Source organism: Pinus tabuliformis, chromosome 2_2 (assembly GCF_031772625.1).
Source record: "Pinus tabuliformis cultivar Carrire ecotype Pingquan chromosome 2_2, CPIR1, whole genome shotgun sequence".
Classification (NCBI taxonomy): domain Eukaryota; kingdom Viridiplantae; phylum Streptophyta; class Pinopsida; order Pinales; family Pinaceae; genus Pinus; species Pinus tabuliformis.
Genome location: NC_142300.1, coordinates 327,038,891 through 327,053,729, shown reverse-complemented (window position 1 = coordinate 327,053,729; position 14,839 = coordinate 327,038,891). Strand labels below are relative to the sequence as shown.

General features: G+C 42.3%; 2 protein-coding genes across 2 annotated transcripts in view; both read right to left on the bottom strand.

Annotated features, from left to right (window-relative positions):
* The window catches only part of LOC149192609 (uncharacterized), a 132,820-nt gene that overhangs the window by 101,167 nt on the left and 16,814 nt on the right, over positions 1 to 14,839 (bottom strand). The window lies entirely within an intron of this gene.
* Positions 1,158 to 6,309, bottom strand: LOC149192610 (uncharacterized). Its single transcript, XM_089406171.1, has 4 exons — positions 6,214 to 6,309; positions 2,405 to 3,284; positions 2,149 to 2,290; positions 1,158 to 2,024 (listed from the first exon to the last, which is right to left on the bottom strand). Exons 1-4 carry the CDS (start codon positions 6,307 to 6,309, stop codon positions 1,529 to 1,531), a joined length of 1,614 nt encoding a protein of 537 aa, XP_089262297.1. The 3' UTR covers positions 1,158 to 1,528.

Genomic DNA, 14,839 nt, shown 5'->3' with positions numbered 1-14,839 from the left:
TAGGTGTTGCTCTAAGAGGGAAATCCTAGGTTACTTTCCCCTCAAGTTGATGACTTTCTTTAGTGTTTCATAAGCCTTGGATTAGTTGAATATCATTGTAAGAAACCTTTTCCCTCGAACCTTAACCTTGTGAATGTTGAAATTCCTAAGTATTACCGTTAGAAATTTTATTTGTATTCTTTGGTTTATTTCTCCTACTTGTTAATTACGAACAAGCTATTTAAACATATAAATATCAAAATAAACACAATGCAATCTCAACCATCTACAAATCAATAGCTGAAAGAAATAGCAAACACACAAGTGACACCATTATTTTTGGACAACTCGTCCCCGGAAAAACCCAACTTGGGAAAACCGGTGCAGCAATTCTGAGGGTTATTTTATTATGCAGTCTTTCCTTGAGTACAACTGGGTGCCAAATTGGCTCACCCAACAAAGAAAATAATCCGGCAATTATACCTCTCTATTCGGAAGCAGATATTCAGAAAATATGCTCCACAAAACCCTCACCAGCACAACTGAAGCACTGTGTCAACCCTCCTAACCTCTGCGTCAGCCTCAAAACCCTCTGTGTCAACCCTTTGAGGCACTGCACAGCCTCTATAGCCCTTTGCGTCACTCCTACAGCCTCTGCGTGGATGACACGACCCCTTCTGGCCTCTACGCTCTCTTTGCTAGCCTCAGTCTCTCTACCTCTGCGCTCTCTCTACTAGTCTCAGTCTCTCTACCTCTGCGCTCTCTCTGCTAGCCTGAGTCTCTCTACCTCTGCGCTGGTCTTCCAACACTATGTCTGCATCTCTGTCTCGTACACACTTCCCCTCGCTGCAAACTGATCACTGATTCGACTTTTCTTAGCAAAACCTGCTCTAGAAAATCGAATCACTGATCACTCTGGTGTGTTCTCCAACTGACCCTCAAGCCTCTTCTTATACTTTTCTCGTTGGTCCTTCAATGGCCGAGATTAAATCTCTAATCAACGGCTAAGATTAGATTTGGCTTGATCCATGACTTTTGGAACCTTGTAACCCAGTTTTATATTAATACCCATTAATATTTTCTTTTTCGTAAGTTTAGACTTAGGAACTCCATTAAAAATATTAATTATTTTAATATCTCCCAAACCGGGTACAATCTATCCCAATGTTGCACACATCGCGATCGGGATTTAATCGGCGCCGGGAAAAAATCGGAAAAATCGTTAAAATCGGGAAAAAATCGGGAAAAAATCGGAAAAAATCGTTTGGCACAAAAATATTCATTTTTTTTCATTTTTTTTCAATTTTTTTAATATCTAAACCATCTACAACATAAAATAAATACATTGACACATAAATATGATAAAAAAACTAATATATAAGATGTTCAATATCATTTCTAGCGCTAAAATCACACATAACATTGAATCATGTCCTGAATAGTAAGTCCTGAGTCCCAAGTCCAACTCAGCCTCAAAATATCAACAAAAAATATGATAATGTATCTCATCATGTCATAATGTCATATACAATAAAATGGAAGTCTAATCCTATTGATTTCCTCTGCCCCTCTTGCGAGAATATGGCACAGCTTTCTCTTTCCCTCTAGATGTAGAAGCTGGTGCCTGTGGTGGTGGAAATGGCAGTGGAGTCTGACGTGCTCTAGAAGCTGAAGAACTAGTAGTAGCAGCTACAAGAGGCTGAGGTGGACGGAGACCACGTCCTCTACTGGTGGTAGTGGTAGCCCGGGTAGCCCGGGTAGGCGGTGTCACCTCCTCCTCCTGCTCCTCCAACTCCTCCTCCTCCTGCTCCTGCTCCTGCTCCTCCTCCTCCTCCTCCTCCCCCTCCTCCTCCCCCTCATCCTGCACTAACCAATCCTCAGTGGGATCCATGAGAGGCCTCTCGGTCTCAACCCTCCATTCAGCAGTGGTGTCAATCCCATCCAATGAGATGGCTTCCGTATCAGGTGTCTTCTCTAGTTGTTTCACCCACAATCGAAGATTGTAGTAGACATAGACCATGTCATTAAGTCTATGGGACTCCAACCTGTACAAAGTTCATGAAATAATAAATTAATAATTAATATTATAAAAAAAATATTGTTTAAAACTTTAATGAATTCAAAAATTTATTTGGAAATTTGCAATATTTTAAATGTTTAAGTGTTAACCTATTGCGCTTCTTGTTGTGTATTTTTTCAAATACACTCCAATTGCGCTCACATCCCGAGGAGCTGCATGTTTGGCTGAGGATGCGCACGGCAAGATTTTGCAAAAGGGGTACTCTGCCACCATACATCTTCCACCATGCGTCTACAACAAAATTACAAAGAAAATTTTAAATAAACATAAGAAAAAAATGGAATTTGAAGAAACAATGAAATTTGAAACAAAGTTACAAAGTACATACTACAAACTAAAAAATACCTGGGATTTTAACCGTCCTATCATTGATAGCCATCTCAAAGCCAAATGTGCCACCTGACAACTTATATTGCTCAATTTGTCTAGAGACCTCCATACGTTCTTCTGGAGTTTTCACCATCTTCTGGACACAGGTTAATAATCCTTCCACGACCTCAACATCAAAATTAAACCCACATGCATAAGAAAATGCAGGGTTCAGGAAAAGGCCAGCAGCATGAATGGGACGATGGAGTGTGTTGTTCCATCGCTCATCAATGACCTTCCATAGAAGGAGTTGTCTCTGGAACCCATCATCTCCCTTGTCATCATAGTAGGACCGAATGGCTTCTTTGGCCCTATCCATGGCTTCATACAAATAGCCCATTGCGGGCTTCTCACCATCTACCAACCGAAGAACCTTTACCAAAGGTTCTGTGACAGCGCACACCTCCTGCACTCCCGCCCAGAAGTCTTCTTGGTATGAAACAAGTCTGCAGACGGCCTCTCCTTCTGGTTTGCGGCTCATTGGCGAAGAACGCCACTCCTCTGAAACAAACATTCTCTTCAAATCCCACATAGAATTCAAGAGGGATTGAAGAGATATGAAACTCGTCGCAAACCGTGTAATGGCGGGGCGCACCAACTCTTTGTTGTTGGTGCATTTTCTCATCAAGCTAAGCACAGATGTGTGATTGTAAATAAATTTTGTGATGGTTTTTGATGAGTCAACAGCCTCTTTGACAAAGGGAATTTTCCCTATGTCCTCTAACATCAAATCAATACAATGGGCAGCACAAGGTGTCCAAAATAAAGTAGGATGCCTGTCCATAAGCAATCTACCAGCAGCAACATAATTTGCAGCGTTGTCCGTTATGACTTGGACAACATTTTCTGCACCCACCTCCAAAATAAACACATCCAGCAAATCACATAAATTTTTTGCATCTTTGATTTGATGAGTTGCATCAACAGATTTGATAAACATAGTCCCCAAGGGACAACTAACCAAGAAGTTTATAAGGGTTCTCCCCTTTTGGTCAGTCCAACCATCTGACATAACAGTGCATCCTGTTTGTGCCCATGATGCCCTAAAATCCTCCAATCTTTGGGTGCAGTCACGCTTTTCATCTTGAAGAAGCCGGCCTCTGAAATCATGAAGAGAAGGGAGTTTGTACCCCGGGCCAACACTGGCAACAGCATCAAGAGTAGGTTGGAAAAATGGATTATTCCTTATAATGCTGAAAGGAATATCACTCCAGAGGAGAAATTTTGTCATCAACTTGTCAGCTTTTTCTTTTTCAGTTCTTTTCATCATTGAACCGATAGTTGGTTGTGAACCAGGTGTGGTTCGAGGAACAAAATATGATGATGCAGCAAACGGATTGACTGACGCTGCAGTAGAACCTGTGCCACTTGGCCCACTTCCTTCAACTGACCTTCTTAGTTGCCTTTTGAGTTCTTCTTTGGCGTCTCTAGTGTGCTCTAATTCTCCCAATGCTCTCATGGCTTTTTGGATAATTTCAGCATTTGTCTTTAGACAGGGCCCCACATCACGTCCAGGGATTTGTGCAAGGTGGAACTTCAACCTGTACACCCCCCCGAATATTTCCTTTCCACACAACTTGCAAATCAAGTTTTGTCTATCATTCGGAGTTTTAGGGTCACCATATTCCCAGAAAGGATCCAATTTCCTTGGCATGTTTGTTTTTGAATTTTGAATTTGCAAACCTATGGAAAAATAAGGATTAGGAAATAGGAATTTAGGATTACATAAATGATAATAGTAAATAGTAAATACAAATTACAATTTAGCATTTGCAAAATTACAAGCTAATTATTTCCAAAATCCCAATTTCTAAACCCAAAAAACAATGAAAAATAAAAAAAAATAAACAATGTTTAAAGAAAATGAGAAAATAAAAAACAAAAATTGGTTCTCATAGTCATAACAAATAACCCATCCCAAATCAATGAAAAATTTCCAAAAATTCTTTAAAAACAATGAAAAACAAAGTTTTTAGAGAACCAAAACAAAAAAAAATTAATCTACATACCTGGTTTATGGACAAATTCGCGATCTTGGCTTGGATTCCTCCTAAAATCGGCTCCCACAAGCGACGGCAACCCTCTCCCTCCCTTCTTCTCCTTCTCCTCCTTCTCCTCCGCGGCGGACTGCTGAATGAATAAAATAAAAATCGAATTTCCATATAAAACGCCCGCTGCCCCCGTGCCCGGCGATTTTTTCCTTAAAAATCGCGATTTTTTCGAAAAAATCGCGATTTTTTAAAAAATCGCGATTTTTTCGATAAAAATCGTTAAAAAAAATTTCCGCCGATTTTTTGGATAAAAATCGCGATTCGAATCGTCATTTTGAAAAAATCGCGATTTTCCGATTTTATCGCGATTAAATCGCGATGTGTGCAACACTAACCATTTCTGGGTCTTGGAGATCTCACGTGTTTTAGCCTCTCCACCAATTTTCATGATTAGAGCACATCCGATGCTACCACAAATCAACACTCCCTCTTAGCAAGGATTGTGCTCTAGTAATACTCCTCACTGAGCATCACTCTGATTATCTGGCACCAGTACCTGTGCTGATGCTAGGCCTCCCCGCCCAACATCCTCTGCACTGCTGCCCATGGCCCTCCCACTACCACTGCTGCATCCGTACGGCAGCTCCCTCTGCATCTGTGTTGCTGCTGGTCCATCCTCCCAACACTACATCTGCACTGCATCCCCCTCTCATCATGTTGCATTGTGCTACTGCACTGCAACTCAGTTACTGAGAAGTAAGTAACTGATCCACCCAACTTCTGACATCCCTGTCAAGCTAGAAACACTCCCGATCTTGAAGCTCTTTCTACCACTAACAAGTGCTCCCTCTACTGACCTCTGCGTTGTTGCAACAACTCCCTTCATCTCGCACTGTTGCACACCTCTTTGTGCCATCCTACACCGTTGCAACACTCCCGTGCCTCTCGCACTATTGCAGCCTACTAGCCTCGCGTTGCCCGGGGACTCTTGCACTGTAGCACTCTCTGTCGCTTCATCCGCATCTATCTCTACTGACATCCGCCAGTCCTGCTACTCTCTCTTCGAGGCTCCTATAGCAAAGTATAATCCAAGAGGTTGGGTACTTCAAGGATCTTGCCCCTCATTGTCTATAGTCCTCCTGACTACAGCTCGATGTCTCCCCACTTCTTCTCTAGTGGCACATGAGCACTCATGGCACAATCGTCATCCTCCTCGACTTCCTTTTTCGCCTTCGCTAGCGTTGCCTTAGAGTCAGACGCCTCTCCCTTGTTCTTCTTCCTCAGACACCGGTAGGTATAATGACTCAATTCCCCACAGTGGAAGCACTTGACTTTAGAGAGGTCCTTATTCTTCCTCTTCTCCTGCTTTCCCGCAGATGCAAGAGCTACATCCTCTTCCTCTTCCTTCTTGATCCGGACTCCTTTGCTGCTACTTCCCGTCTTGGTCAGTCGTCTAATCTCTTCTTGACGAAGAGTCACCCACCATTCTTCCCAATCTGGAAAATTCGCACTGCCCAGTATGCTCTGGACGAATGTCTCCCACTCCTCAGAGACTGCGTTTAGAGCAGTCCTCACCATCAAGTCCTAATCCGGCGTGGCCCCTATGGAAGTCAGTTGGTCCTGGATCTCCTTCAATCTACCGAGGAAGTGATTTATCTGCTCCCCCTTCTACATCTGGTATGACCGCAACCGATTCTCAAGTAACATCTTCCTCTACACAGAAGTACGCTAGTACAACGTCTTCAAGGTGTCCCACATTTCCTTTGTCGTATCCTTCTTGGCAATATGCTGGACCACATGATCCTTGAACCCATCAAGAATGATGCATTTCGCCTTGGCCATTGCCTCCTCGTACTTTTCATTGTCAACTAAGTCAACTGGGATAGCCATTGTTCTCAAGGCGAAGGCCTTGATGCGATATCTATCTAGAATGGACAAGATCCTGGCCTTCCAGACCACAAAGTTGGACGCCCCGTCCAGCCTGTACTGATCCCTCAGTCCATTCATGGCCATCTCTCTACTCTTCCTTTCGACTCCTCCGAGTCTCTACTTCCCTCTAGAAGTTCTCTCTTGGACTCCCTCTGAGTCGCTAATTCCTGTCTGGAAGTTCTCTACTAGACTCCCTCTGAGTCTCAATTTCCCTCCTGGAAATCCTCCTTCCAACCGTCGAGTCGCGCCTCTCCGATCTCCTATCCACCTGCAACACTGATCCGAATTCCTTGGCTAGAAATCCGCCTCGGTATCGACTCCCTCTACCTTGGTTTTGCCCTGTTAGGTACTGTTATGTCTCAGCAGCAACAACACCCCACCAGCTTCACTCCTCGCAAACTGCCCACAGCTTCCTAAGCCCCAGCAACCGAAGGACTGAGCCTCTAGGCTCTACGCAATCCCAGCACTGGCTGAAATTCTCCGCAAGCCAATTGCGTCAACCCTCCTAGTCTCTACGTGGCTCTTCGTGAGCCTTTTCTGCCCTCCTCAGCCTCTGCGCTGACCTCTCTTTGGCCCTAGATAATGACGCAATCCCTCTACATCAACCCTTGTCTGCCGCTTTCTGCTAGGAATATCTTCTGTCACTCGGGATAGTTGTTTCTATTGCAAATGCTCTTCTTCAGTTGGTGCCTTCAGCTCTCCTGTGATCTCCAACCACGCTCTAATACCATGTTGAAATTCCTAAGTATTACCTATTAGAAATTTTATCTGTATTCTCTGGTTTATTTCTCCTACTTGTTAATTACAAACAAGTTATTTAAACATATAAATATCGAAATAAACACAATACAATCTCAACCATCTACAGATCAACCGCTGAAAGAAATAGCAAATACACAAGTGACACCGTTATTTCTGGACAACTCATCCCCAGAAAAACCCAACTTGGGAAAACCGGTGCAACAATTCTGAGGGTTATTTTATTATGTAGTCTTTCCTTGAATACAATTGGGTGCCAAACCAGCTCACCCGATAGAGAAAATAATCCGGCAGTTGTACCTCTTTATTAAGAAGCAGATATTCAAAAAATCTGCCCCACAAAACCCTCACAAGCACAACTGAAGCACTACATCAACCCTCCTGGCCTCTACATCAGCCTCAAAACCCTCTGTGTCAACCCTCTGAGGCACTGCGGAGCCTCTATGGCCCTCTGCGTCACTCCTGCAGCCTCTGCGTGGATGACACAGGCCCTTTTGGCCTCTGCGTTGTCTCTGTTAGCCTCTGCATGGCTCCCTCTGGCTTCTGTGTCTGCCTCTCTGCCTTTGCGCTAGTCTTCTGGCACTATCTCTGCCTCTTTGTCTCGTACTCACTGCCCCTCGCTGCAAACTGATCACTAATTCGACTTTTCTTAGCAAACCCTGCTCTAGAAAATCAAATCATTGATCACTCCGGTGTGTTCTCCAACTGACCCTCAAGCCTCTTCTTATACTTTTCTCGTTGGTCCTTCAACGGCCGAGATTAAATCTCTAATCAACGGCTAAGATTAGATTTGGTTTGATCCATGACTTTTGTAACCTTCTAACCCAGTTTTATATTAATACACATTAATATTTTATTTTTCCCAAGTTTAGACTTAGGAACTCCATTAAAAATATTAATTATTTTAATATCTCCCAAATCGGGTACAATCTGTCCAAACCATTTCTGGGTCTTGGAGATCTCATGTGCTTTAGCCTCCACCAATTTTCATGGCTAGAGCACATCCGATGCCACCACAAATCAACAGTGAATACCTATCACCATCAGAAACCTAAAAACCCTACGTCTTGAGCCTTGTCTCTCTAGGGCTTTTGTTGGAGAGCAATTTGCTTCTTTGAAGCCATTGTGCCATTATTATGCCTCTCTTTGAATGAGCTTTAGTAGGGTCACTTTATATGTTATCATTAGCATATCTATTTTAAGTAATTCCTACTTTACCGAGGCTCCTCCCATCAGTGAAATTTCGTAAAGGGCAGGGGGTTTTGGCTAAGGTGACATTGGGCCTCTACCCCATTGTTGTCCCATTATCTAATTTTCACCTTGTAGGGTTTCCCTCCCAAGAGCCTACAAGATTTTGCAGCAAGAAGCCCCTCATCAATCAATGAAATAGAACTCTGCCTCAACATGCATGCAAGATGCCCAATGAAAGATGAAATGTATAACTAAGCATGCAGGAGAAGGTGTGCAAGGTGTCCTCATAAGGAGGAGCTCTTTGCTAGATGCATCAATATGTGTGCAACAAGTCTTTTGAGCTCAAACTCCAAAGTGTAATCACCCTCTACAAGTGTGCAATTGGCTAGATCCATGAACAAGGGGTTACTCCATCATGACAACACATGCTAAACCATTCAAGTGATAAAAGGAGGACAACCTCATCATTGAAGCAATAAGAGTAGGACAAGTTTGTATGTGCCTCCACAAATAACCCAAGGAAGGGGACTACTCCAATAGAAACCATGGCATACTTCACGAATAACCCTAATCCAAGTGCAAAACCAAGCAAAAGATCTAGGGTGCTCCACATAGGGTCACGATCGACCTAGTAAGTAACCCATCCATGTGTTAAAAACATCCATAAGAGTTAGGGTGTTTGAATAATGGGCCTCTTACCCATGTTAATACTATGCAAAACCATTCCAAATGAATGTGAAATCAAGTGATAGCAAATGAATGTGAAATCAAGTGATAGCAAATGAATGTGAATGTCAAGCACTTTGCATCATCATGAAGCCAATGAAACGAATATGCCAATACAATGTTAGCTTAGCCCAAACATGCTAGGGAATTTTTCCCATAAAGTCACAAATTAACATGTATCATCAACTATCCACATGATCATAGGGGCTCCACAACCAACTCTACTACCATGAAAGGAAAGCAATCACTAAGTTGGCATCATCAAAATATCCATGGCCATACAAAGTGAAATCACAACCCCTAGGCCATCCAAAGATCCATAAACCCAAAACCTACCTTTGCGACCAAAATCACAAGAATAGTGAAAATGTTCACTAGTGTATGCCTCATGCAAAAATGAGGGGAAATACTACTCAAGTCAACTGAGTTGAAACAAATTCTCGAGTCTCAAGATGGGTGACCTCGACTCATTTGAGGAACATATTGCAAGGTTTAAAAACATCAACACTAATATTATTCAAGCAGGAAGAAAAGGAAAATAAGGTATGAAACTTTTAAGTATTGTTCTGAATAATTTCTCTCAAACTCTCAAATCCTTTTCTTTTATATTCTATGGCATTCCTTTATTTGTTAAGGATATTGTAACTCCTACTCTTGAATAGGTTTTCCCTAATCTCATTCAACATCCAGTTAATTTGAGGAATATGGGTGAATTATTCCCCAATCTCAAGCCCATCTAAAGACTTCAACCTCTCTTATATCTAATTCCAATAGGGTTAAACAAGAATACATGTAATCCTCCACGAAGAAAATTCGTGTGTGGCTATTGCCCTGAGGAGGGACGTTCTTCAAGTCTTGCCTTGCTTGTGTTCATAAAATTGAAGAACTTGAAAGATCTACAATAGGCACCAAAGACCTTTTTGATGAGAGTGTTGGATCTCCTCATAGTGCACTTTGATAATACACTTCATGCTTTTGTCCTCTTCTTCTTTGCAAGAATGGATCATTGATTCTAGAGCTTCCCAACACACAACCAAACATGAGCACCTTTTCTCTGATTATAGATAACGACAAGCGAGGGAGAAAGTGTCATAATTCAACAATACAAGTTATAGGTTGTGGTGATGTCATCATTCACACAATCAGCAAGAGTGGATCAGTGATTCTAGAGCTACCCAACACATGACCAAAGACAACAATTCAGCCATACAAGTTGCAAGCTATGGTGATGTCACCATTGATACAACTAAGTTTGGAGATGTTCTTCGTGTTACAAGTGTTGCATCAAACCATCTTTTCTATTTACCCCATTACATGCACCAATAACAAAATGGAATTCTAGCAAGATCAATGGGTTGTAAAGGACATGAATGATAATTTCAAGGTGTTTGCCTTAGGATATGTTGACGAATCCAGTCATAGGTACAAGTTGGGGAAGACTCCTCCTTCCTCAAAGAAAAAGAGTTTTGTCGCTATGGTAGCTAATGCCAACGAAACTAACGTGGTATGGCGTCAATGTCTTAGCCACACCAATTATGTATCTTTGGCAAAATATGAGTCAATTGCATATGTTTAATGACTTTCCACAAACTGAACCAACCTCCATCAATTCCTGAAGGTTACCTTGTATGGGAAGTGATTGATGAACGATGGAACAACACACTCCATCGTCTCATTCATGCTGCAGGGATCTACTTGAACCCCGCATTTTCTTACCCATGTGGGTTCGTATTTGATGCTTAGATCATGGATGGATTCTTAACCTGTGTTTATGTTAAAATTGGAAACTAGGGCCAAACTTCATGTGGGTCATCTTATTCATGGTTGATAATATTTTTATTAGATTTCTCTCGTCGAGAGGTGTAGGATTGATATAAAGATCATCCGGTTCCGATAAAGTATTCATGGAGATATGAATTTATTTTGATTATGGAATTATTATCAAGCCGACCTACAACTCATGTAGGCTCAAAAGCCCAACAGTCACATCTATTCAAACACCAACGTTGTGTATAAATACAAGAGGATTTTTCTTCATTTGGACTCACTCATCTCATCACATCTCTCTCTCTCTACTGCGCAAAAAAAAGTCTCTTCTCTATTGTGCAGAAAAGCGTCTCTCCCTCACACATGTGAAGTCGAACGCTGCCAAAACTGAAGCTGCAACTGCAAGAGTAAAGATTGACCTGTGTGGACTAGAATATCTCCTCATTTGAACTGTGTTGTAGGTTCATCTGAACATCCTCTAAAAGCCGCAACTTTTGGTAGTGGAATCAAGTCAATCCGACGGATAGTTTGCAAGATATTGACTACCCTAATTTGAAGCCGGAAGCTGCCGAAACAGACGCTGCAGCTGTAGAAGTAAAGATTGACCTGTGTGGACTAGAAGATCTCCTCATCTGCACTGCGCTGTAGATTCATCTGAACCTCCTCTGAAAGCCGCAACTTTTGGTGGTGGAATCAAGTCAATCCAACGGACGGTTTGCAAAATATCGACTGCCCTAGTTTGAAGCCAGAAGCTGCCGACATTGAAGCTACAACTGCAGAAGTAAAGATTGACCTACGTGGACTAGAAGATCTCCTCATCTGAACTGCGTTGTAGGTTCATCTGAACCTCCTCTGGAAGCCGCAACTTTTGGTGGTGGAATCAAGCCGATCCGACAGTCGGTTTGTGAGATATCGTCTGCCCTAGTTTGATGATGAAGCCGCTAATGCTGATGCTGCTGATCTAGGGTTTGCTACTGCTGATATGAATCAGATTTATTGTACTATTTCTCTTTGTTGAATTATTGAAGATAAAAGAAGATTTGATCAAAGGGTTTCCCCACACATTGTGGGGTTTGTCCCTGGCTAGCCGCCACATCTTGTGTCTCTTGTCTTGGCTTGTTTTCCGTCGATCGTTTAATGTTCTACCTACACTTTACTTTATGTACATGTGATTGCTAATCTGTGGAATATAATAAGGAAAAGAAGTAAATTGTTATAAGCATAGAACATACCATAACTTAACATGGGATCAGAGCTAAGGTGAAGACAAAGCCCGAGCAAGAGCAAGAGCAATCACCGAAGAGAAGATTGGCAAGGCTATCCTTAAAGAACGATGGGGTTCTCAACACTCTTTCCTGCGGAAGACAAGCTCCGTGAGAAAGCTGACTATCACAGATGGAAGATGTCTATCGATCTAACCCTTGAGGATCAAGGAGTGTTGGATCATGTGAGAGGCAATATTGTTGAGCCTTCATCAAATGCACCTCCTGCTGCCAGGAACAAATGGAAGAACGGAGAAATTAAAGTGAAGAAGATCATCCGGGGCTCTATCGACAAGCGCTTGGTGGCCTACATTTCTGAACTAGACACCTCCAAGGAAATCTACGATAGAATAGTGAGTTTATTTAAAGTTAATGATGCAAATCAAGTTTTGTATCTTAGAAATAAACTGAGGGAAATCAAGAAGGGTAAAGATGAGAGTATGCAAGCATACTTCTTAAGAATCATCGAGATCAAGAACGATCTCCTATCTATTGGGGAGACTATTACTGATAGAGAAATGGCACTCACGACTCTTGGAGGATTACCATCTGAATGGTACGTGTTTAGGACTACTCTTCTGAACAATAATATAATTCCTAGTTTCGAGGAATTAATGGCTAGATGCATTCAAGAAGAAACAAGGGTAGAAGAGCAAGAAATGCCCATGCCTAAAGGTCCTCCCGCTGCCTTTTCTTCTCATGCTAAGAAAAGAAATAATTCCAAGACTAAATCAAAAGGAAAGGCTGAACCTAAGGGTGGAAGAAAAAGACGATGTTACATCTGCGATAAAGCAGGTCACTATGCAAGGGAGTGCCCTGATAGAAAGGACTCACACCGGGACGATGATCAAAATCCCTCTGATGGCAATCAAAGGAATGACAAATTCAATAGCAAAGGTAAGAGGAAGAGCTGGGAATCAAGGAAGAGGACAACCATTCAAGAAGGCTAGAAATTCCAAGATGTATTAAATGCACCTGACCTCAAAAAGAACCTGGTGTCCATCTCGACAATGGAAGACAAAGGCTACAAGGTAACCTTCAGCGATGGCAAGGTACGTATATGGAAAAATAATGTTAAAGATGCCTTTACTCTTGGGTTTCATGTTGATTCATTATATCAGGTTGATGGATGTCCACTAGGTGTCATATCTTATGACACATCTCTTCAGTCCGAACTTTGGCATCGAAGGTTTGCCCACCTTCATTACAAAGCTCTACCCGATGTAAGACAAATGGTGACAGGGATGCCCGAATTCCAAGTAGAGAAAGAAGGTGTATGTCCGGGGTGTGCCGAAGGAAAGCTCAAAAAGGGGACCATTCCCCTCAAGTGAAAGCAAGACATCCGATATATTACAGTTGGTTCACTCAGGCATATCGGAGGCTGGCATTAAGAGGGAGACTACTACACCACATACTCCTGAGCAGAATGGTGTGGCGGAAAGGAAGAACCGTATGATTCTGGACATTGTCTCTATGGGTAGATGATGTAACAATGTCTGATGTGAAGGTACCCATGGATCCTATTTATCCACCTGAGCCTCCCTCTTCTATGAAGAGGCCTCCATGGCTTAGGGGGATACTTGATGATGCTGAAAGACATGTTGCACCCCGAGGAACCTTTCGTGAAAGTAAGAAACCTAACAAGTATCAGGGATACCTGACCATCATGAGCACAATTATAAAAAAAAATGAGCCTTCATCATTCTCAAATGCCGTCAAGCATCAAGTATGGAAGGATGCTATGACCATTATGGAGAATGATGTCTGGGAAGTAGTTCCCAGACCCTGGGACAAGACAATTGTTACTTCAAAATGGCTTTACAAGATAAAGCTGCAGCAGATGGAAGCACAGAATAGTATAAAGCTCATTTTGTTGCTCGTGGTTTCTCCCAAAAGGAAGGTATAAACTATGATGAGATATTTGCACCTGTTGCCAGATATACGACCATGCGCTTGATCATAGCCCTTGTGGCTTCACAAGGATGGAACCTACATCAGATGGATGTCAAGGCTGTGTTCTTGCACAGTTCGATCAAAGAAGAGGTCTATGTGGAGCAACCCAAAGGATTTGAGATTTAGGATTGAAAATCTCATGTATGTAGGTTGAAGAAGACTCTCTGTGGGCTGAAGCAAGCACCCCGAACATGGTATGAGAGGATCGATAGCTACTTGATGAAGTTGGGATTCACTAGGAGTGAAGCCGATCCTAACCTTTACCTTAAGGTTGAAGATGACAAGCCTCTCATACTGGTGTTGTATGTGGATGACCTCTTTCTAACAGGTGAATACCCTCTCATTCACAAATGTAAGAGGGAGTTGGCTTCTGAATTTGAAATGAAGAACCAAGGACTTGAAGTGTGGCAGAAGCCAAGGGAAATTTTCCTATCTCAAGGAAAATATGTGGTAAAGATATTGGAAAGATTCATTATGATGGACTGCAAGCCTGTGACTACCTCGAGGATCTTAACTTTTAGAAGTTATATGGTAGTGATGTTGGACCAGATTTGGGAAATGCCTCTAAGTTTCATAAACTCATTGGCATTGATGTTCTTGGTGAACCTCTGTCCGAACATATGTTTTGTAGTTAGCATTGTGAGCTCATATTTGGTTGAGCCTCACTGGATTGATGCCAAGAATCTTCTGAGATATCTTCGTGGCACAATTACTAATGGGTTAAGATACACTATCGGAGATGTGAGACTACTTGGATATATTGATGTTGATTAGACAGGCAGTGTGGTGGACCGTAAGAGCACTTCCGGGTGCTGTTTCACCTTGGGATCTGC